Genomic DNA, 22,272 nt, shown 5'->3' with positions numbered 1-22,272 from the left:
TATATAACATAAGCACAAGTACAGAAAGCCGCTTCTCTTCCTCCCACTCGCTTTTGTCAAAGAAAAATCAGCTACAAGGACCCAGACAATACAATAATTACATCAGCATGGAGAGCAGCGGTTTGATTTCTGACTCTTTGTGGCTCCAACACACTAAAAATGCAAATTAAAGCGACTCTGACGGGATGTAAAATAATCTGTCGCCCGGCAGAAGAAAAGGAACCAAAGTCTGAGTTTGGAGAGTTTTTAATTCACCAAGTTAACAACAGACAGAAAATAACACGAGGGGGACATAATTTACAACATCCTTCTGCTTCTCTGCTTCTCCTTCTTCTTCTTCTGTTCCACAACTTCAACGTTCTCGGTTCCTTCAAAGTTCCTCTGAGTGAAAAGCTGAAATACAAACGGGAGAGTTCATCAATTGATATAAATATATTATTACATGATAAACGACAGATTCCAAACAAGTTCTTTTTCCCTCCGTCTGCCGGTTCTTTGGCCTTCAACATGTTCTTAAAATGTTCCTTCATGTTCATCGTACACAGACATCTTTACTCGCCGTCGGTCTGAGTTAGAACATCTTCTAACTGTTACCCAGCTAGAACTGTTCCAAAAAATGTTCTGAGAAAGTTCTACTAATGTTTTCAGCTAGACGTTTTCTTTTAGTTCCCGGAATGTTCTTCTTAAATGTAGAACAGCCAAAGATGTTGTAAAAATGTTTGCTGATTCCACTATTGGACCGTTGCACTGAGAAGCACCTTCCTTCGTTAAAAATGGAACATTGTGGAACGTTGTTGGAACGTGCTGTAGAGTCTATAACATGTTCCCTCAACTGCATCCTCAGAACATCCTTAGAACACTGCAGGCGGAATGTTCCACCTTTGTTATCATATCAAATTACTGGAACGTCTTCTAAAGAAAGTTCTTTCTGAAATCTAGATAACATCTTGAAAATGTATTGAGAACATCCTTCCCTTGTTGTCATCGTAGAAACATTTTCTACTAGAACGTTCTATTATGTGTTCCCTCAACAAAAAGACAAAACATTCCACATTTACTATGTCAAATTACAGGAACGTCTTCAAAAGAACGTTCTATAATCTGAAATCTCAACTGTATGGAGAACATCTTTCCTTCGTTGTCATTGTGGAAACATCCTATTGAAGAACGTTCTATGATGTGTTCCTTCAACAAAAAAGCTTAACATTCTGCCTTTAATATATCACACCACAGGAACGTCTTCTAAGGAAGTTCTGACAACATCTTGAAAACATTTATTAAATGTTGTATGAGGAACACTGTGACAATGTCTGTGACAAGAACATTCAGTTATATGTTCCTCAACAACATCTTCAGAACATTGCAATCAGAACGTTTTACCACTGTTATCAGATCACATTACAGGAACGTTAATGTTGGTGGTTGAACGTTGGTATGAGAACGTTCTTTTTTCATTTTGTCATGATGGAGCATCGTGAAAATGTTTAGCAGAAGAACATTCTATTATGGGTTCCCTCAACAACATCCCAGAAAACGTTGCAAGCAGAATGTTCCGCCTTTGTTCATATGTCACAGTACAGGAACATTTAAAAAAAAATTTTTTTTGTTGAATGTTTTCAATGTTGTGGGAATGTTCCCCCGCAGTACATGAATGTCATCTAAAGAACGTTCTTTAATCCGACCTCTCAGCTGGATTGAGAACATCCTTCCTTTGTTGTCAAAGTTTTTCTGAAAATGTTCTTTTATCATTTGAATGAAACATCTTTAGACTAACTACTAGAACTGTTTAGGTGACGATGTTGTGGGAACGTTTCCGGAACAGTTCTTCTGCAACGTTTATGCTCGTCCTCCCAGTGTCTGGTGTTTAAATGGATCTTCATGGTTCCGTTAGTCGGCGAGCGTTAACGGCGTCGACGGGGAACGTTAGTCGTTACTGGCGGTTAATGGGCGGATGGCTGATGAGTGTGAGCTGATGGTTCTCTTACATGTGAGCGTTTCGGTTAGCTGCTGAATACCTTCCTCCTCCTCCTCCTCAGGAGCCACCAGGCTGGCTGCAAAGCTCCACATCATCTCCAGCCAATCGGCGCTCTCCTCCGCCGCGATGTCAGCGGGGACCACGGCGGGGCTCGATCTGATTGGACGAATCCCACCTACGATGAAATACAGTAAAAGTTTGACGCAATCCTCAGAGAGCAGAAGCTTTGCTTTGGGATTTCTGATGTAACGTATAATTTATGTGACGCTGCATGAACAAAAACACAGACTTTGATTTAAATAAATGTTCGTTAAGCCAAATAAATAATAAAATATTAGAATTATATGAAAATGAAAGCATGTAAGTCTGCATTTGGCTGCAACTGAGAGCAAAAGTAAAACAAAACACCTCGACTCCCACATCACACATCTAACGTTTAACATATCGAAACGTCTTTATTCTGTTTTTGTATTAAGTGTCTTGGTTTTTATCTTTTTATCAGTAAATTTCCGCTTTAAGGATCAGTTTATCTTCCTTCTGTTTGACTTTAGCTTAAATGTTTCGACTGAAGGACTGAACTTCAGATGAGGCGACCTTCGATCCAAACACACCTTTTCTTGTCAGCGAACCGAAGGCAGATAAAGAGCTCAGGAACAAATGTCGACAAATGGAACAAATTCATTGAAAGGAAGGTGAACAGAAAGAAACGAGGGGGAGATTTATACCGGACGGCCGACGGCAAAAAAGCAGACGCAGGTGAAACCAATGAAGAGCGACGAACGCAACGAAAGGAGAAGAGCTTTGATTATGAACCCAAAAAACAAAACTACAAACTAAAAAAACCCACAAAGGCATCGTCACTAAAACTCACTGAAGCTAAAGCTGTGACTAAACGTTAAACACGATGCTAAAATGTGAATATTTCAGCTTTGCATCGCCGACAGTGACAACAAACGAGGAGGCAGTCGTGTTATTTTCTCTACTTTGTGCAGGTTGTGTCCAGACATGTCATTTCCGAGGCACATTGAACGCAGCAAAGTGTGTTCACGCCGAATCGTCGAGTTTTGAATTGAATCGTAAGAACTGACTTGGATCTCTGGGAAGCAGAGCTGCACATTCAGGGCCAAAATGATGATCAGAATAACTCAAATCAATATGTAGATAATTGATTATAGGAGGGCAACAATAATCTGGCTAATCAGATCGCTGCCTTCACGTCCATGCTGTGCTACGCTACTCACCGCTTTGCCTCAGAGTGAGACTTAACATAGTCTCACCCTGAGCTCAGAGCTTCTTCTAGAGGTTCAATTAAACTTCACCAGAACTTCTCACTGGCTGAACAGGACGCTACGATTTACAGATGTTCCCTAAACGTCTCACATGCCGGCTACAGTGGATGCTAGCTGGGAGGTTGTGCACGGAGAACCTTCTAGTCGCTTTTTGATCAAAACTTAGCGTGAAAAGAGGAAAAGAACGTCACGTTACCCCAAAGTGGAACCAGAACGTCCCCAAAACATCGGAGGCTGGTTGTTCCACCTTCGTTAACACGGTTAAAAGTGTTTAAAACAATTTTATATCAAGTCATCTGAGGCCTTTTTTGAATGTCTGTGTTCCTGAAGCATCCTCTGAATGCTGACATCAAAACATTATAATAACTTTTGAGGAACATTATTGGTCATGAACATTTTCTTGAACAACTTGGAAACAAAGTTATCCAATGCATCCAAAACTACACCATCAGGACTTTTCATCATTTAAATGCACCAAAACAAATCAGTAAAATCCACGTATTTATCTCCCCTTCAGTAGTTTTAGAGGATATTTGTAGACTGTGTGTTTAAATGAGGTTCCTGCCATCATTATTTATACAGACTCATGTTCTGTTTGTATGTGAAGCACACGTGTAGGTGTTAGATCTTCGTCACACCATGCAGCCGTTACAGAGCTTCGTTATCTCCCTGCAGGTCTCGCTGAGTTTACAAGCGACTGCAGCGCTAAATGCTGTAATAAATGCGACAAAGACGACGGTTGTGCTTGCCTCTGGCCTTCAGGCCTCTCTTGGCGATGGCAGCCGGAGGAGGAAGACCTGAAAGGAGAAAAACAAAAATGAAAACGTGATTCGACGACGCTGAGAGACGAACAAAAAGGCAAACGACGAGAGAACCAGGAGAACAACCAACGTCAGCAGCCTTCAGCTCATCTCACTGCATGTTTTATGTCCTCACTCACATTCAGGGTTAGATTTATGGCTTTAACGCAGCAAATGTGATAAAAACAAAGGAAAACACACAGTTTTAATACCGAACACGATGCAGATCACAGCAACAAACAGCAACAAGCAGCATTTAAATCAGAATGGAGAGGTTTTTACCTGGTTTCCCTCCTCTGACATCGTCTGTGAACACGAAGCAGCGTCACTACAAACTTTATTCATTCCAGGCTTTAAAAATGCAGCTTTAACCAAAACATTCACCGACAAACACGTTGGAAGCAGCGGCTTGTCAGAAAACAACAACAAAACCCAACTTTTCTGTTCCTGTAAATGTTCTAAGAAAGTTCTACTAATGTTTTAAGCGGGACATTTGCTTCTAGTTCCCAAAATGTTGTCTGGAAATCTGGAATAACCAAAGACGTTCTAACAGTGTTTGGTGACAACGTTGTTAGACTGTTCTCAAGTCAAGAAAAACATTCCTCATCTGTTATCGTGGTAGCGTGGTGGGAACGTTTTATACATTCTATAATGCGTTCTCCAAACAACATCCCAAAAACATCCTTAGAACACTGCAGCCAGAATGTTCCACCTTTGTTGTAACATGCAGAACGTTCTGTCGCATCAGGTCTCGGTAACATGATTTTTGAGAACGTTCCTCCGTTGTCATCACGGAACATCATCTGTTTTTGACATCAACAAAACAAATCATATTTCCCTAAAACATTCTTTTAACATTTGAAAACTATTAGAACTTGTTAGAACAAGAACTTTTTCTAAAGAACGTTCTGCCATCTGCGGTCTTGGTAACACCAAGATTTTTGAGAATGTTCCTCCTTTATCGTCACGGAACATAATCTGTGTTGAACATCGTCAACACAAATTACATTTTCCCGTAAAACATTCTTTTAACGTTTGAATGTTCTGCCATCTGAGGCCTCGATAACATCTTGAAAGCATTTTTTTCTCGTGTCGTACTGAGAACATCCGTCCTTTGTTTTCATGGTGGAAACGTCTTATAGAAGAACGTTCTATAAAGTGTTCCCTCAACAAAAAGACATCCCGTTACAGGAACGTTATAAAAACATTCTGTGGAAACAACGTTCTGGTATCTCAGACCTCAATAACATCCGGAAAACATTTTTTGAATGTTGGTTTGTTCTTCGTTTGTGTTCCTGACAACATCCTCTGACATTAAAACATTATATTAATATTATAGGAACGTTATTGGAAACAAAAACATCCTGTAAACATTTGATCGAGACGTTTTCTTCGACTTGTGGGTAACGTTCCGTGAACGTTCCCTGCCAGTGTTTTGTTTATGGAACCTGGCAGACCAGAGAACAGCTCCGGCCGCTCTGTGCTTTAACCTCCGTCTGGGTCTGTGGAGTTCTTTAATTCATCAGGAGAACCTCCTCAGTGGGACACTTTGACCTCCGACCTCCAACAAACACCGATTAATGGACGAACACGTACGAGTGTGAAGCCGAGTGAAGGGATTCGAAGGTTTCAGCACCAACGCTGGTCCAAATAAACACAGAACAAAAGACACAGAACAAAAGACACAGAACAAAAGACACAGAACACCTTTTCTTTCACTTTGCTTGACAGTTTCACATCTCAGACAGTCAGTTTAAATTCATGGGACGTTTCATGGCAGCTTGAATTTTTTTATAAATATCGCAGCTTTTTAAAAAGTATTGGAAAGTATTTATGAAATGAAGCTAAAATTTCACAGATACCAATTTAAATATCCAGAGTTTATGAACCAGAGACGGTGGAGCTGAAGGAACCTGATGCTTTCAGGTGGACCTTCAGCTCCAGATGTTCACTTTTTTTTATCCTCTAAATCTGAGCTAACTTGTGCTACTTTAGCTTCACGTTGCACCAAACTGCAGGAGAGTTTTGCGACGACAGAAAACCGTCCCAAAGCTGCAGACGGTGTTTAATCCACTGCAGGCGTTTCCCTCTGAGGAACACACAGATTAGCACGTTCATTGCTAAAGCGCTAACCGCATTGTTTCCCTCTTTTAATCTCTTTTCCCTCATCGGCGTCCTGCTTTCGTGTTCTTTGTTTTTGTAGTTCAGGTGATGCTGAACGACAAAACATGATGAAAAACACAAACTGAGCTGCAGAAACGAGAAGAAAAGGTTTAAAGAGACGCAGAGAAGCTAAAAGATGCCCAGGTTTCCTTCTCTGTGACTCGTATCGAGGCAGTTTTAACATTCAAACAAACACTGAATCTGCTTCTGTCGCCGCGTTTTCCCCTTTTTGAAGAATAATAACTTGCATTAAGGACGAGTTTATTTCCGCCAGAGCGGGTTTTTTGTTCTCTGCGTGTTCTCCGTCCTGCTGCGTTTTATTCTCTCGGCTTTAATCTCCTCTGAATTACTGTATTTTTCTGTATCTGTGTTTCTATATCTGCCTCGTTGTGTTTCCATCTTCTCAGAGAACATTGGTTGGTTTCCTGCCGCGTCCTCGTCTCACCTCGAACCACGCTGAAATTTAATGAATTATATTGCTTTATGTTCCCATAACATGAGTAATATGAAAAAAGAAAACTGTCTTTGTTCTGCTGCAGCAGTGAGAATTGAATTTTCTTCTTTAATGTCCAAAAAAAACAACCCGTCCCCTGCTGTTCCACGTTCAGGCTCGGGTCCGTTTTGAGACGTCGTGCTGCGAGAGAAGAAGCTTTGTGATTAAAAATGCAGTTCGGCTTTTTGTCTCCTGCAAATATTTGCTCCAGGAAATGGAAGATAACAGAGAAGTTCCAGAGGACGGCGGCTCTTTGAGCTCGACGTTTACGAGGCCCGGATAAGAAGATGTGCAACTTTCTGGACTCGTCTGCATGAAATAAAGAATAAAGTCTGATTCAGGGACTTTATGGGATGTATTTGTCATAAGAGAATAAATCTGCTAAACTGCACATATTATTCCATTTATCATAAACTGCTGATTTGTTGGAGTCACATTTAAACAAACTCTGTGGTATCTTTTCTTCCTTTAAAATGAATAAAAGCTAAAAAATACAGACATATTAAAGAAATATTATGAAGAAATAAGAATATTTATGATACGTTAAACATATAAAATTGCATAAAGCACTAAAACACCTAACAAATTACACGTACATTCTTTTCTTTTCCTGTCATTTCATCATTTATTATTTGTAATTTTACAAAAGTGGAAAAATCTGTAATTTGACAATAAATTATTTTTTAAAATTATAGTTTAAAAGTGTTAAAATGTGGACTTTTCATGATGTTTTCCTTTTTGTTTTTTAAACATTTCAACTTATCCATAATCTGAGAATGTTTAATCTATTTGTCCAATATTACAGATTCTGAATCGATGATTTGGTGAAAAATAACCGTGAAGATTTCATGTTTTTATCTTTAACAGTTTCTGAGATATTGTCGTTTAAAAAACAGCCTCAAATTTTAATGCGTCAAAACACAAAAACTATTTATATTCTGTCATCTGAGGCTTCGTTTTATAGGAGAATGTTCTTCAAAGTGTTCTCTAAAGAACATCCCCAAAACATTCTCAGATCACTGCAGCAAAACATTCCCCCTTTGTTAATACATCGCAGCGCAGGAACATCTAATAAAGAACGTTCTGTCACCTGAGGTCTAAACAACATCTTGAAAACATTTGCTGAATGTTGCACTGAGAACATTTTCTTTTGCTATCATGGAACCTATTCGGTGTTGAGATGACGTTCCTAAAATGTTCTTAGACGTTTGATGAGAACATTTCCTTATATGTCACAGTACAGGAACATCCTACAAAAAATGCTCTGTCATGTGGGGTCTCCTAAACATTTTTGGAACGTTGTTTGGAGAACGGTTTTTTCCTTTGTTAACATAAAACATTGTGAGAATGTTTTGCAGAAGAACATTCTCTAATGTGTTCCTCAAGAACATCTCTAAAACATCCTCAGAAATGTGACCCGAGGCCTCAACAACATCTGGAAAACATTTGTTGACTGTCAGTTGGAGAACGTTCCGTCTTTGTTATCATGGAACATCGTGATAGAATAACGTTCTGTGATATGTTTCCTCAAGAACGACCTCACAACATTACATCTAGAATGTTCCAGTTTTGTTATTATATCACATTACGGGAACTTTTTTATAAAAATCCTTTGAGGCTTCAGTAACATCTGTTGGTTTGAGAACGTTCCTCCGTTGTTATCGTGGAACATTGTCTGCTTTCTGTTGAACATGTGATTAAAACATTTTCTTCAAAAACATTATTAGAACATGCAGGTAGCGTTATCCAGCGTTGTGGGAACGTTCCCCCGTTCCCCGCCTGCCTGCCTGCTGATGCTACAAAGGTAAATCAACACTGAATCCATCAGTCCTGCAGAACCGGAACCTTCATGCTGCAGAAATCTGAGGAACATCTAAGAACCTGAAGTAAATGAACCTTTCAGGGCAGAAGAAAGACGTTTGCTGTCTCTCGGCCGGTGGTTTTGTTCTGCTTTAGTGCTGATTTACCCTTGAAACAGATCACAGGTTAGACTGTCGCATGCAGCGTTCCACGACCAAGCAGTGCGTCCAAACTGTGGTTCTGCTGTGGAGGTGGTTCTGTTTACCGTGAGATAAACACACGGGGTCGTCACAGTATGACGTGTAGTCTTTGGATGGGATGGCAGGTGATGGGCGGCGTGAGGATGGAGAATAGAGGAGTTAGAGATGAGAGACTATCACATACATGGTGATGGTGCAGGAGAACGTGGTGGTGGAGAACGTGGTGGTGGAGAACGTGGTGGTGGAGAATGTGGTGGAGAAGTGATGATGCAAGCAGAACGGATAGAAAGGTCATTACGGCAGTGAATTAGCTGAACCCACACTGGGACTCACTTCCTTTTGTGTGCAGGAGAAGTTTGACCTTTGAGGTTTATTCACTGAAGTTCATCCACTGTGGGCTGATGATGAAGGTTAATGGGTTCTAGAGGTTCTCTAAAGGAGCAGTTTGTCACTACATGTCGGGAACATAGGAACAGAAATCTAAATAAATCCTATTTACGGATGAAATCTTATTGGAAACACCCGACCTGACCAGTACGTACTGATTAAACAAATGTCTTTAAGGTTGCATTCAGAACGTCCGTCCTGTGTTGTTCCTCTTTGTGGAAACATCTTATAGAAGAACGTTCTCATGTGGGTTCTCTAAACAAAAATCTTTTATATGTCACATTACAGAAACATTCTATAGAAAAACATTCTGTGATCTTAGACCCTGATGACATCTGGAAAACACTTCTTGAATGTTGGTTTGAGAACCTTCTTGCTTTTTTTTTTTTTTTTCATGGAACACTTAGAGAACGTTTTGTGCTCTGTGAGGTGTTCCCTCAAGAACTTCCCCAGACATCCTCAGAACATTGCAGCAAGAACATTTTGTTATAAATATATCTCATGACAGGAACATTTTATGAGGCCTCCGTAACATGCGGAAAACATATTTGGAACGTAGCTTTGAGGATGTTCCTCATTTGTTATCGTAGAACATTTGTACCTTAAATGTTCTTTCAACATTTGATGAAAACATTTTCTTAAAAAAAAAAAAAAAAAAAGAAAAATCTTAGAACTTGTAGATTGTCCAATGTTGTGGGAACGTTCCATACTTGCTAAAGATGTTTAGCTCCAATGCTCCAGTGTTCTCAAAACTGAACGCTGCACTGAGAACGCTCTTCCTTCGTTTGAACGTTGAGGGAACGTGTTACAGATTCTACAATGTGTTCCCTCAACAACAGCATCCACAAAACATCCTCAGAACATTTCAGCCAGAACGTTCCCCCTTTGTTGATATATATCGCAGTACAGGAACGTCTGTGAATGTTGTATTGAGAACGTCCTTCTTCTGTTGTCGCTGTGGAAACGTCTGACAGAAGAACGTTCTATAAATGTTCCCTCAACACAAAGACAAAAATGTTCCACCTTTCATACATCAAAATTTAAAGAACGTTGCTGATCTGTCATCTGAGGCCTCGTTAACATCGATGCTGGTTTGAGAACGTTCCTCCTTTGTGATCATAGAACATAACCTTATTCTTGTACTCAGTGGTTCTACATGGTGCCAGTGTTCCCTTTACTTTCGTAGAACCTGTAGAACTTCTTCGGCCTCTGATTTTTCCACATTTTGGAGATTTAACGGGTATGAATCAACTCGTCTCGTTGCGTGTCGATGTGAACTAACGGGTTCTTCGTCCTGATCACAGAACCTCCGAACAGTCTTCAGTAGAACAGACGGCGTTTGAAGGACGGATCTCCAGCGCCGCCTTTGGCTCTTAATTAATCAATAACGTCGCCGCGATCTCGGGGAAACTCGCTCCTCCGTTATCTGGCGACGGCGAAGTAATTAAAGCGGGATCACAGGAAACAAAATGTGATCACTCGAGACAATTAAGTGGAGAAACGGAGATAACAAGATTAGAAGCGGGAGACAACAAAGGAGCTGCTGTGGAGGCCGCTGATGCAAACCAGGTGATTAGAAACGAGCATCAACACTGAATTAAAGATAATAACGGAGCAGACGGACAAATCCCACACTGGCACGATCATAAAACACTGTTTACATGGAAGGTATTCAGTCTAATGCTCTGTTCTGTCATTTACAGAGAGTTGTTTTGTCCTTAAGTTCTAAAGTGTTGATTTAAAACAATAATGATAATAATAATAATAATAATAATAATAATAATACTTCATTAGAATCAATGCTGTTGCTCCTCATTGACATATATCCACTTATAGCACTGATTATATGGAAATAATTATTATTATTTGTGTTTAATATTGATCAGCTCAAACTGAATATTTCTTAATATATAAAGGCTTTATTGCATTTTTTTTTTTTTGACATGCACAATTTTGTCCTGGTATGAAATCTTTTTCTTTTTCTTTTTTTTTTTTTTTAAACATTGCTTTAAGAATGTTTTATTTATTTATTTGTTTGTTTGTTTGTTTGTTTGTTTGTTTGTTTGTTTGTAGAACAGTTTTACCAAAAACTTTTTTTTGCTGTTTATTTTTTAATCACATGGCACAATGTTGTTTCTAATCACTGGTATATTCAAGGCTGTGATAATTATAATAATAATTTTAAAATAATCCACTATATAGCATCGATTATATGAATATTGTTTCACAAAATCAACCCTTAATATAAAGGTCTTTATTTGTTTCTTTGATCTAACACGGCACAATAAATAGCTACTCGTTAACTCAGGCTGTGGAGGGAAATAAAAACTTATTATATTGAGAATAATTAATCATTAGGTGAGTTACAGTTTAGTTTTCATTAAAATCTTCAGCGGCTTCATGTAAACAAACCTGAAAATTAAATAATGTTTGTTTAGTGAAGCTTCAGACTGATGTTGGTCAGAAACTGTAAAATAATATTCATATACAACAGTTTTATGGCAGTATTTTTGTATTTCTTTTTAATTTTTTTGGACATTTCAGCCCTTAAACGCCTCATTTCATGACTCAGCGTCGTCATCGACCCCCTGTGGCTTTAATCTGTGTACGCATCAACACCAGTAAATGTCCTTTGAATCCGTTCTGCCGGTGTACAGGTCCCGTTAGAGGGACGTAGTACACTGATTTTAACGTGTGAACCGTCGTTTCCAAAGCATCCGTCTGTCAAGTGAGCTGGAAACGCAGCAGATATTATCAACGTGTGCTGAGAATAAAACTGCGTTTCCGGCGTCTTGACACTCGGACGCTGTTGAAAACGACAAATGTAATGAGATCACTTTTGAAGTTTGCTTCAAAAATGTCTGGTGGGTTGTTGGAAACATGAGCATGGACGTGTGGCTGAGATGTGGGTCAGTGTCGTAAACACATTATAATCACATTTAGATGAATTATAATATTCGTTGAAGGTAAAAATGACGAGTTTCATGAGCATTAACTTCTATAAAAAGATGAAAGTAGAGCAGCTGGATGATGTTTACCTGCCAGAGTTTTATAGTCGAGCAGGTCGAACAGGACGATGGCGACTCCCGACCAGGTGATGACCAGAGCCACCACCAGCAGCCAGGCCATCGGGGAGCTGAAGGTCAGGATGATGTCATCCAGAAACGACCTCTGATTGGACCGAGACGCGGGGACCGCCTCCCCGCCGTTGGTCTGGCTGCTCATTGGTGGAGAGAGCTGAGGACAGGAAGAGAGACGATAAGGTTACATATGGACGAAGCAAAATGTTTTAAAACAGGTGCTGCAAAAATTATGTTTTTTCTTTAATCAGTGCTAAAATATATATATATATATATAAATACACAAAAGCTTTTGTGTGTTTTTTAATAAATGTTGCACAAATTGTGTTTTTTTTTAATGTCAACATGAGGATAAAACTGTATTTCTAATGTCACCTGACATGTTTTAAAATGGTACAAGCATTAGCAAGTTGTTTTGTTGTATAGGTTTTAAACCGTTTTGAAACGTAATTTTTTCAAACTTTTTTTGTTATTTTACTGATTTTACTTGTTTGTAAATTCACAGAGAAAAAATTAATTGCATGTTACCTATAAACACACTGAAATGACAGTTTTTTTTAATTGTATTTAAGTCACTTAAAAATATAATTATTTTCCAAATATATGTTGTTGTTTGAAAGACTGCTATTCTACAGATTTTCCATGTTTTGTTAAATTACAGATAACATCTGCTGTGATCACAGAGCAAAAAGTATTAATTTACATGTAGAAAAACAGGAAAAACTCAAAATAACATCAAAATTCTGTATTTTTACGATGCAGGACTGTAACATTACATCGTTGAACTGTATTAAATCAGCTAATAACGGCTTTAATTCACAGATATTTGCTGTTATTTTTACAGGTTTTTACAGTTTTTGATATTCCACCGTTGTCACCATTTTTGGGGGGATTTTTTCTTAAATTGTTGGTCACAATGAAGGAAATCAAGCAGTCTGATGAAACACAGAAAAAGTCTTTCATGACTTGCAGCTCACAGCATGTTGAAACCACCACTGTTCTTCCTTTCAGTTGAATTTTCATCCGTTTGGTTTTGCCAAATAGAACAACTGTTACTCCAGAATGCCTTTGCTAGACTTTATTTTGAAGGCGACAACTTCTAGTTCCTGTTAATGTGCTTGTTTGGCAGGAGGATGAAACTCCACCTCAGCTACGTCGTTCAAACACGTCCTCATACGTCTCTTTTGAATAACGATATCTGAGACGTGCTTCATGTCAGAACCATGAAATTCACCACAAACCAGATCTTTCGACCCGACATGAAGGCATCTACGGGCCTTTTACTGTGTAGAGTCACTGGTGTAAACAAATCTACCTGAGAATCAGCAAAAAGCCTCATTGTGCCACTTTTGTGACCCCGAAACACTAATGAGAATAAATATAATCAACAACACTGTGGAGGAAACATTTTCTTTGTTGTTTATTTGCTGAGTAAAGTTTTCAGACTTTGAGCGATGAACTGAACACAACAACGCTCACGACTCAGAATAATTCTAATGAAAAAGTGTTTTGATTATTTTGATCAGTGGATTCTAAAAGATTACAAATATATATTAATAATCAGAGTTTCTGAGGAGTTGCTGCTGGTTTTCATCTCAGCTGTTTACCGACCTGGTAAATCTGAACAGGTCACGTTAACGTTCCTCACAGCTTCAGTCAGAAACGTTTGGACAGATGATGAAATGAAATGATATGAAAAATACTTTATTTATCCCAGAAGGGAAATTCAATGATGTATAATACAGAATAATACACAAATAAACTGACTAACAGCCCAGTTTGTTTATGACTGAGGACGACGCAACAACTGATTTACCTGCAGCTGATAAACTGGGACTCACCTGTTTCACCTGTTCTCCGTGTCAGAGGTCATTTGATTTTTAATTAGAACTAATTGATGAGGTTTTGTGTGAATGTGTGAAGCTGTTTGGATCATAAACTCAGAGGAAATAATCCTAAACAGCTGGGAGCAACACAAACCAACCTTCAGCTCCTGTTAGGCTCATTAATCTGACAGACTTTGTTTTACTGGCAGTAAAGTTGTATTTTTATGAACATGTGCCAAATCGTAGAGCAAATTAACAAGAAGGAGGTTTTATTGGATTTTATGCATCATGTATGTATGTCAGATGAACAGAAATGTGTGTGAAAGGGGTTAAAATGCAAACATTTAAATCTTTAGATGCACATTATTGAGCTGCTCTGATGAAGCCTGGAGGATTTAACACCACCATACGGTGCACTGTACGCCCACCATCCACCCAGACCTCCACCCAGACCTCCTCCCTACAGCCCACATGTAAGAACAGAACAACCGTTTCCACGAGGTGACTCTCATGTTCACAGTCTGAGGATAATTAGAATTAGAATAGAATTAAAATAAAACTTTATTGATCCCTTTGGTACAAAACCTCTGGGAAACTTCTACACCAGAAAAAACAACACAACAGCAGCAACAATAAAAAATAAAACAAACTGCAGTGTGTAAAATCAGGCCCGGCGCTTTGCCCTTTCCCTCCGATAGCGGCACATTTTTTTGTTCGCGTCGTCCGATAACCGTTATGGATCTCATTTGTTGCTGAAGCGGTGCTTTTTCCAGAACACTAGTGTTGCTGACCTCAACATTCAAGGTGCCGATATCTGTAAGAAATCTATGGGAAGCAAGCAGCCGTGGACTTTGTTTCTGGTTTGGACGATCACAGATAAAACGGCGGCTCTGCTGCATCTGATCCTGGTGGAAGATCTCTGCATTAAAATACAATTATTGCAAACGTACTGATCTCACCGAGGCCCCGGTCGGAGGAATACGTGCAGAAAGTACAACGAGATGGCACCGAGGATATCATGTTCCCTCTCAGAAATAAGACAAATTACTTCTGCGAGGAAAGTTTCATCCAGTAACGTGATTAAGTCTCCGTGTTTGTGTTCAGATACGAAGCTGTAACCAGACTGCAGATGTGAATTAAGGACTCATTTGGAAGAAACGCATCCTTCGCTTTAAATAAACTCCCGACGACGCCTGAGTCCGTGATTCATTACGACGCCTCTCGTTGAGAAAACTCTGCCAATTAATGTAAAGCGAATGCGGCGCCGTGACAACGCCGCCGTCGCCGCCGTCCCCTCGTTATATCACATCCACACCTGGAGGCGGGATTCAGCCCACGTCGCTGCTAACATTTCTGCCGGGGGAGTTAAACTCAATCACTTGAGTAAACTGGCATCATTACATCCTATTATCCAGCCTGGAAGGTGAGCTCGACTGCACGACGCTGTTAAAAAGCTAATGCAGCGACGACGAGGAGCAGGAAGGCAAGAACACATGTCACACTTTAACCTGGTAAAGAAGGAAAAATGAGCCGACAATAGGTTTGCAGTTTTAAAAAACCGAATGCAGACAAGATTTTACCTGCCTCCTCTCAATGTGGGACACATGGAATTAGATTCTAGTCATTTATAAGGCTGCAGGTTGATTGGCTGGTTAATGTGCTCGAATCTAAACACGTTCTCATTGGTCGACAATCTCCGGTTCAGAAGGAGGAAATAAAATGTGTAGATGAACTGCTGTCAGGTGAAGCTAACATTTTGATTCTGAGACATTTTCCCTCAATCGTGCAGAAAAAAAATCCATGAGAGAGGCTGCAAACGCCTTTTAGCTCGAGGTGGTGGAACAAGGTATAAACACACTGTTATCATATTACAGCCTGTTTCCAGAACAGCAGCAACGTTTGCATTACAGGTGTGAGTCTGGAGATCAACACCACCTTCCTGCCTTCCTGTCTTGTGCATTGACCCCCTTTCCACTGATTGCAAGGTTTTTGGTTCAATCCTCTGCTACTCCACACGTCCTCGGGCAGACACTGTTGCTCCCGATGGCAGGCGGACACCTTGCATGGCAGCACCAATGGTATATGTATATGCTGCATAAGCCATTTAAAACATGAAAAATCCTTTTAAATAATGTTATTTTAAAAAAAGAACCCAGCTGGAGAAGCTTGATTGTTGATAGTAGTCAACTTAAGGACTGGTGTTTATGCTTATTATCGGTCTTATTTACCTTTATGTAACCAGGAAGTCCCATTGAGATTCAAAATCTATTTCACAAAGGTACGCTACCAGTTATGCTAATGCTACTGATCATCAATGCATCTGTGAATTTTCCTGGTTTGACTGCAGAAGAGACGTTAATTTCCGTGACCTATTGTTGCTTCTTGACGGATCCATCCATCCACCTGTAATCTATCCATCCATCTGTCTGACTGTGTTTTGTGTCTTTCAGGCAGAACTGATGTGTTTGGATTCAGTCTCTGCTCTCAGTCTGACCAGAGACATTATTTTAACCAGTCGTACAGACAAAAATCCATCAGAGACGCTCCGAACGCCTTTTACCTCAAGGTAGTGGAACAAGGTATACACATACTATTGTGGTATTACAGCCTGTTTAACGAACAGTAGGTAAAGGTACGATTCTGGAGATCAACACCATCTTCCTGTCTTCCTGTCTTGTGCACAAACCACCGCTCCACCGATCGCAAGGTTGGCGGTTCAATCCCCTGCTGCTCCACGTGTCCTCGGGCAAGAACCCAAAGCTGCCCCCAATGGCTTTTTCGCCAAAGGTGTATGTTTGTGCTATATAAGGGCAGACCAGTTAAAACACACACACAAAAAATCTTTCATATAATCCATCCATCCATTATCTATACACCTTAATCCTCACTAGGGTCATGGGGGGCTGGAGTCTATCCCAGCCGACTAGGGCGAAGGCAGGTTCACCTGGACAGGTAACCAGTCTATCACAGGGCCACACTTAGAGACAGACAACCAAGCACCCTCACAATCAGGAGAAGCTTGATTTTTGACTGGTGTTTGCGCCACCAGTTTTGCTTCGTTCGTGAATTTTCCCGGTTTGACTGCAGAAGAAAAGTTCATTTGTGTGACTGGACGTTGCCGGCTGTCTGTAATCCATCCATCCGTCGGTCCGATTGTGTTCTGTATCTTCCGGGCTGCTGTATTATGCGCAGAATTGATGTGTTTGGATTCAGCCTCTGCTCTCAGTCTGACCTTTCTGTTGCCGCGTTCGGCTAACAAACTGCAAAATCAATTTAACATAATTCTGCCCACGCCACACACTCCAATGGTTCAAGAAAGCCCGGCATCGATCTGCTTGAACAACGGCCGCCGCTCTGCGTGTGTGTGTGTGTGTGTGTGTGTGTCGCCATTTCATGAGTGCGCGATATAAAAGCTGACCATTGATCAGCCGAAGCCTTGGCAACGGCCGGTCGGACCGACCAATCGATCTGCAGCAGGTAGGAGAACAGGCTCAGAACCGTGGAGTCGCTCCGTGAGTCACCCTGTGCAGATATTTCATGCGTGCTAACGTCCACCTGTTGTTGGTGAGCTGATCTCCAACCAACTGCTGCTCCTCCTCCACACCAGCAGCACAGATTTAGAACAATGTGGGTGCAGGCGGCTGACCGGCCAACGAAAGGCGACAGCAGCTCGGTCCAAAGCGTGAGTCAGCGAAGCTCCGACTTTCTGACAAATCGGCTGCTCACACAGTCAGCTGGTTGGTTCTGGAGGGTTCAGTGGAGTACAGTCAGGAGCTGCTTTTATAAAATCAGTTCATCTAAGAACGTTGTAGAAAGCCAATCAACACGGACGGATAAATGCTGAGGAAGTCTCAAAAAATAGGTTGAAAAAACTCCAACTAAATAAGAATAAAAAATCAAGTGTGGCAGAAAAAACACACTAAAAAAAGGCAAAATCCTGAAACATTAACCAACTGTTCCCCCAAAAAATGTGCTGCATTGTGAGGACCAGATTTCTAGGACCCTTGTTTTCATTATCTCGTGTTTATTTGGACCAGATAACACGGCGACCGCTTGCTTTTTAGCTCCTTCATCCCACAGATGCTGGCAATAAAAAGCAACTAGTTTTGAGTGGAATAAACCTTTAAAACTGTCGCCTGCTTGTTAGAAAATGCTGAGAGAGCCACAAAAAAAACCTTTAAAACCCGCACAGAAATCTGTATTTGGGGTGAAATAACTCGGCAGAAACTCGAGCTGCAAAGAATTAATCGTTCATCGAAATGCACAGAAAATAAAACGTTTTGCATTTATTTGCTTCTGCAGAGGTTCTGTCATAACCAACTTTGTTTCTGGTCATACTATTCCTCCTGTACTTGAAATATTTCCATAAAGTTGACTTCCTGTTGCAGCTAAATCTCCTTCAGGTCAACAAACTCTGTGTCTTTGACATAAAGTGAAAATAAAACCACAAATCAGACTTTAAATCCGACATTTTTTGTTCCCAGCACAAACAAAAAAAAAACACAAAAAAAGTTGCAGCTCGATCCGTATGACTTCACAAACGCTGCCTTTTTCCTGCACAGTACAATTAAAATACAGAGATTTAATTCTCCTGAAACCACAATAAGCCACAGACAATGAAACGCTAACGACGCATCGCGCTCGCTGTGATTCGTGGAGATAAAAGCGCGATGCAGCTGCGATGTGACATGTGGTTAAAGCAGATAATGAACGCAGCCATTTACACATCAATCATCCTTCTCGGGTTTTACAAATTACTTAATGGCACCAAGGAACAAAGAACAAAAAAAAAAAAAAGAAATGTGTGAAAAATAAAAAAAAAAGAGAGAGAACTAATCATTCCGACTTCAAAGTGCAGTTGTTCCCAGCCGGAGGTTCGGGACCCCCTGTGGATACCGAGACACATCTGAGAGATCCCAAGATGGTAGCAAGACGAGGGGAAAAAGCAAAGTACGGCTTCTTTTTCTTCAGAAACGCCGCAGACTTTGAACTCTCAGGGTTTAGAAATAGCACAAGCTGCTTCATTTTAAGGGGTCACGAGCTGAGAAAGGCTGGGAAGGGCCGACCGAACAGATGCACGGGGAGGAAAGAGCCGGAGAGGTCGCTCTGGTAATAAATGTTGGAGGTTTGGATGAAGCAAAACAAGCAAAAGTTCAACATTTCACCTGCAAGATACCAAAAAAGCAGCAGCTTATTTAGTCATGAAGGGAAAATTGTGATTTTAAACGAGGTTTAATTTCTCACTTTTACTCATTAGCTCACTGAAGCAGTCGCTTTATTTTCCGGTGCGCTAATAAGACGCAACAAGGTGCAGTTTGCATCTAATCGGACATAAACTAGACAGAAAAATGTCCCCTAATTAGCTGCCAAACACCTAAATTATTCTGCAACAGCTGATATCTGGAGAGAGTCCACAGAAGTTTGGTTTCAGAGAAAAGCTGCTGCCTTTATAAGTGATGTTATATGTGCTGTGGATGAAGGGAAACACTGATGATCTCACTGCTGCTCCTTTAAAGGTAAAAAAAATAAAAAATGCCACCAATTATCAGCCAGAAACTCTAAAGAATTGTCAGATTTTCAGTTTTTTCCAGCGGTCCTTGAACTTATCAGAAATAAAACTGTTTGGAAAATGAACCGTTTGAGTTTGAAATTGTGATATTTCGTCAAAATTACTTTATTCTGCGGCGCAACTGAGACGTCGTGAGTTTTTCGGCTGTTTTCGGGATGAACTGCAGACGGTGTGTCTCCACAGAGCAGAGAGGAGACGACCATGGATACTGAAATATCTGCAGTATGTAGGGGGGCAGTTTGTTCCAGTGTTGTAATAACAATAATAATAATAATAAAACGCTTTTCAAGATACTTGCTGGTTGATTCCAGTTAATTTTTTTTCCATTTTTCTTAAAAACCCAGCTGTAGATTTTGAGTTCTCACTCAAACAGCTCGAACAAATACCGACTTTAAACCCTGTAAACTTCTCACATGGTTTCATTTTGATAAACCTTAAATCCCCCCCGAGACCTTCGTATAAAACCTACAGGATCAAATACATTAATGTAGCATGGCTCAGAAACAGTGAAAAGAGGAGCCAGTTGGTGGAGATGCATCCACCATCGTGGAACATCTTTCTACATCTGATGATGAAATATCTTTCTACATGATGGTGGAACATCTTATAGTCATACGGAGCAACCATTTTTCAAGTTTTTTTTTAATGATTTATGCCATTCTAAGTGGACTCAGAAGACATTTCTGAGTTCACTGACCATCTAGTCATGCTTGTTCTATTTCCATGGAGGACTTTATATTTAACCCTGTTCAGGACTTTCATGTTGCCAAACGTAGAAGGTCCATTGGACCTCAAGAAACAGTTGTTGGTGTTCATTATAGACTTTTATACTATGTTCAGTTAATTTACTGATAAGTTGACGGATTGTTGGTTCCAAATACACGACAAACGTTCCTCTTCTTATATAAAAAAAAAAAAAATCTTCAAAAATAAAAAACAATAGCTGTCACCTAAACAAAATGGCCCGGGGTCCAAAAGAACCCAAAAGAACCCTGAATAGGGTTAAAAGAGCCAACAGTGAGGAAAAATACATCAGGAGCAACTCAGATCATGTTCTAACCACACACACATGAATATTCACATTAAGGTCATTTTCAAATTAAACACAAACTGCATAAAGTGCCCTCTAATGTCTAATAACGAGGACATTTCTAGGTTTTTATCTAATTTCACACAAAACTCGGCTCGTTAATGATCCGTAAAAGTAAAACTCAAACCCACAAAATCACTACAAATCTAACAAATGTGAAAACACAAATGGATTCGACTGGATTTATTCTTCAAAAAGCCAACGGAGCAACCTCTAATATATCAACAGGAGCGGCTTACAGTGTTTTTTTCTCCTGTTGCTGACAGTTACAGCCTTTAGCAGAGCCTTTAAATGACAATGAGAGAGAATAATAGTGTGAACCGAGCAGAGACCCTGAGAGTTCTGCCGCGCCGCCATCAGATCATTATTCTAAAGTTCATCTGGAGCGAAATGGATTTTGTTAAAAGTACCTTCAGAGTTTGCTGGATGCTCGCTGATAACCTTCGGTCCTTCAAAGGCGCTGGAAACGCTGCGTTACCATAGAAACAAGCATGTAACTCCTTCGTTAAATCCTCCTCGGTCGAGCCCCGGCTGATTGAGAGAGAGAGAGAAAAAAATAAAAAAAAAGCTCGGCTAAAAATACCCTAAAGGAGAAAAATGGAAGGAAATCCAATAAACAGTTGTGGGTTTTATCGTCCCCGGTCTTGTTAAAGTTGCTCCTGAAGGTTCCAGGAAATTATGAAATCGGGCGGTTTGGAGAGTTTGAACGGTTAAACGCAGCAGAAAGGGAGGAAGGGTCGAGCCACCGAGAGCCTCCCTGCCCCCCTCTGAGGGTCCAAAATAGAGAGATGAAGGCGTGGAGGGAGGGCGGAAGGCAGGAATGCAAAGAGGGACGGCAGGAACCGGCGCAGAAGTCTGGAATAAAGTGAGGAGATAAAGGTCTTAAAGTCTCAGAGCGCATTAATCATGTTTTAATGATGGAGCTTCCTCCTCCGAGAGGCTGGTTTCCACGTCTCTGATCTCCTCTGCTTCCTCCACACCTGTATATTCATCTCTTTTATTGCGTTTCGCGCTTTAATGGGAGTTGCGAGACTTTGCAGAGACGCCGAAACGCATTCGCGCCGCGTCCTTGACTCGGAGAATAAAGTGCTTTAAACCTTCCTGCACGTCCTCCCGGGGAAACATATTTCCTCCTGAGTGCGCCGGGCTTGTCAAACAGAGGTCAAACCGAAGAGTAAATAAAGCGAATAAATATCTGGCCGAGCCCCGTGTGAGTTTTTAAGCCCCGTCAGAAGCTGTTTTCCGAGGCCCAGTTTGAAGGAGGGGAGCTGTGGGAAGGAGTAACCTGACCCCCAGCCTTGCCCTGGGAGCCTGCACTGCACCGGCTATAATTAGAGGTACAGACAGCAGCTGGCGATAACATTGGACTGGACTGCTGTGAATGTAGGGCGAACACACAGCACAGAACTCAGGCCCTAGTTCTGCAAGAACAAGTTAGAATGTGGAGAGAAATTTGGAGGCGAGAACTTTTCTTAAAAGCAAGACAAACTCCAGGATTATTGTTCTTATGGGGCGCCGGTGACACCAGAACCCAGATTCTGACATAATACAGCAACTTGTGGTGACGTAGAAAGTTGTGTTAATCAAATAGTGTCATGAC

General features: G+C 40.6%; 1 protein-coding gene across 3 annotated transcripts; it reads right to left on the bottom strand.

Moving 5' to 3' along the window:
• Positions 1-228: 228 nt before the first annotated feature.
• LOC103371166 (triadin-like) lies at positions 229-21,440 on the bottom strand. 3 transcript variants are annotated; one of them, XM_008300402.1, is made up of 6 exons: positions 21,083-21,440; positions 12,146-12,344; positions 4,347-4,370; positions 4,014-4,061; positions 1,986-2,150; positions 229-393 (listed from the first exon to the last, which is right to left on the bottom strand). In XM_008300402.1, exons 2-6 carry the CDS (start codon positions 12,330-12,332, stop codon positions 371-373), a joined length of 447 nt encoding a protein of 148 aa, XP_008298624.1. In that variant the 5' UTR covers positions 12,333-12,344; positions 21,083-21,440; the 3' UTR covers positions 229-370. The 3 variants fall into 3 exon arrangements, with proteins under 3 accessions (XP_008298624.1, XP_008298623.1, XP_008298625.1); XM_008300401.1 differs by lacking the exon at positions 4,347-4,370 and adding an exon at positions 8,786-8,827 and having other exon boundaries at positions 21,083-21,433; XM_008300403.1 differs by lacking the exon at positions 4,347-4,370 and having other exon boundaries at positions 21,083-21,438.
• Between the last annotated feature and the right edge of the window lie 832 nt (positions 21,441-22,272).

The sequence above is a fragment of the Stegastes partitus genome, unplaced genomic scaffold (assembly GCF_000690725.1).
Source record: "Stegastes partitus isolate 25-593 unplaced genomic scaffold, Stegastes_partitus-1.0.2 Scaffold1535, whole genome shotgun sequence".
NCBI classification, from domain to species: Eukaryota; Metazoa; Chordata; class Actinopteri; family Pomacentridae; genus Stegastes; species Stegastes partitus.
Note: the sequence above shows the minus strand (reverse complement) of the source record. Positions and strands in the feature narration are given on the sequence as shown.

What these genes read in the sequence shown, in the direction of transcription:
- LOC103371166 (XM_008300401.1), bottom strand. Translation starts at nt 12,332, where the DNA reads ATGAGCAGCCAGACCAACGGCGGGGAGGCGGTCCCCGCGTCTCGGTCC. An exon ending in CGACTATAAAACTCTGGCAG is followed by an intron (nt 8,828 to 12,145) that starts GTAAACATCATC and finishes TCCCATCCAAAG; the next exon opens with ACTACACGTCATACTGTGAC. An exon ending in GCTAACCGAAACGCTCACAT is followed by an intron (nt 394 to 1,985) that starts GTAAGAGAACCA and finishes TTTGTATTTCAG; the next exon opens with CTTTTCACTCAGAGGAACTT.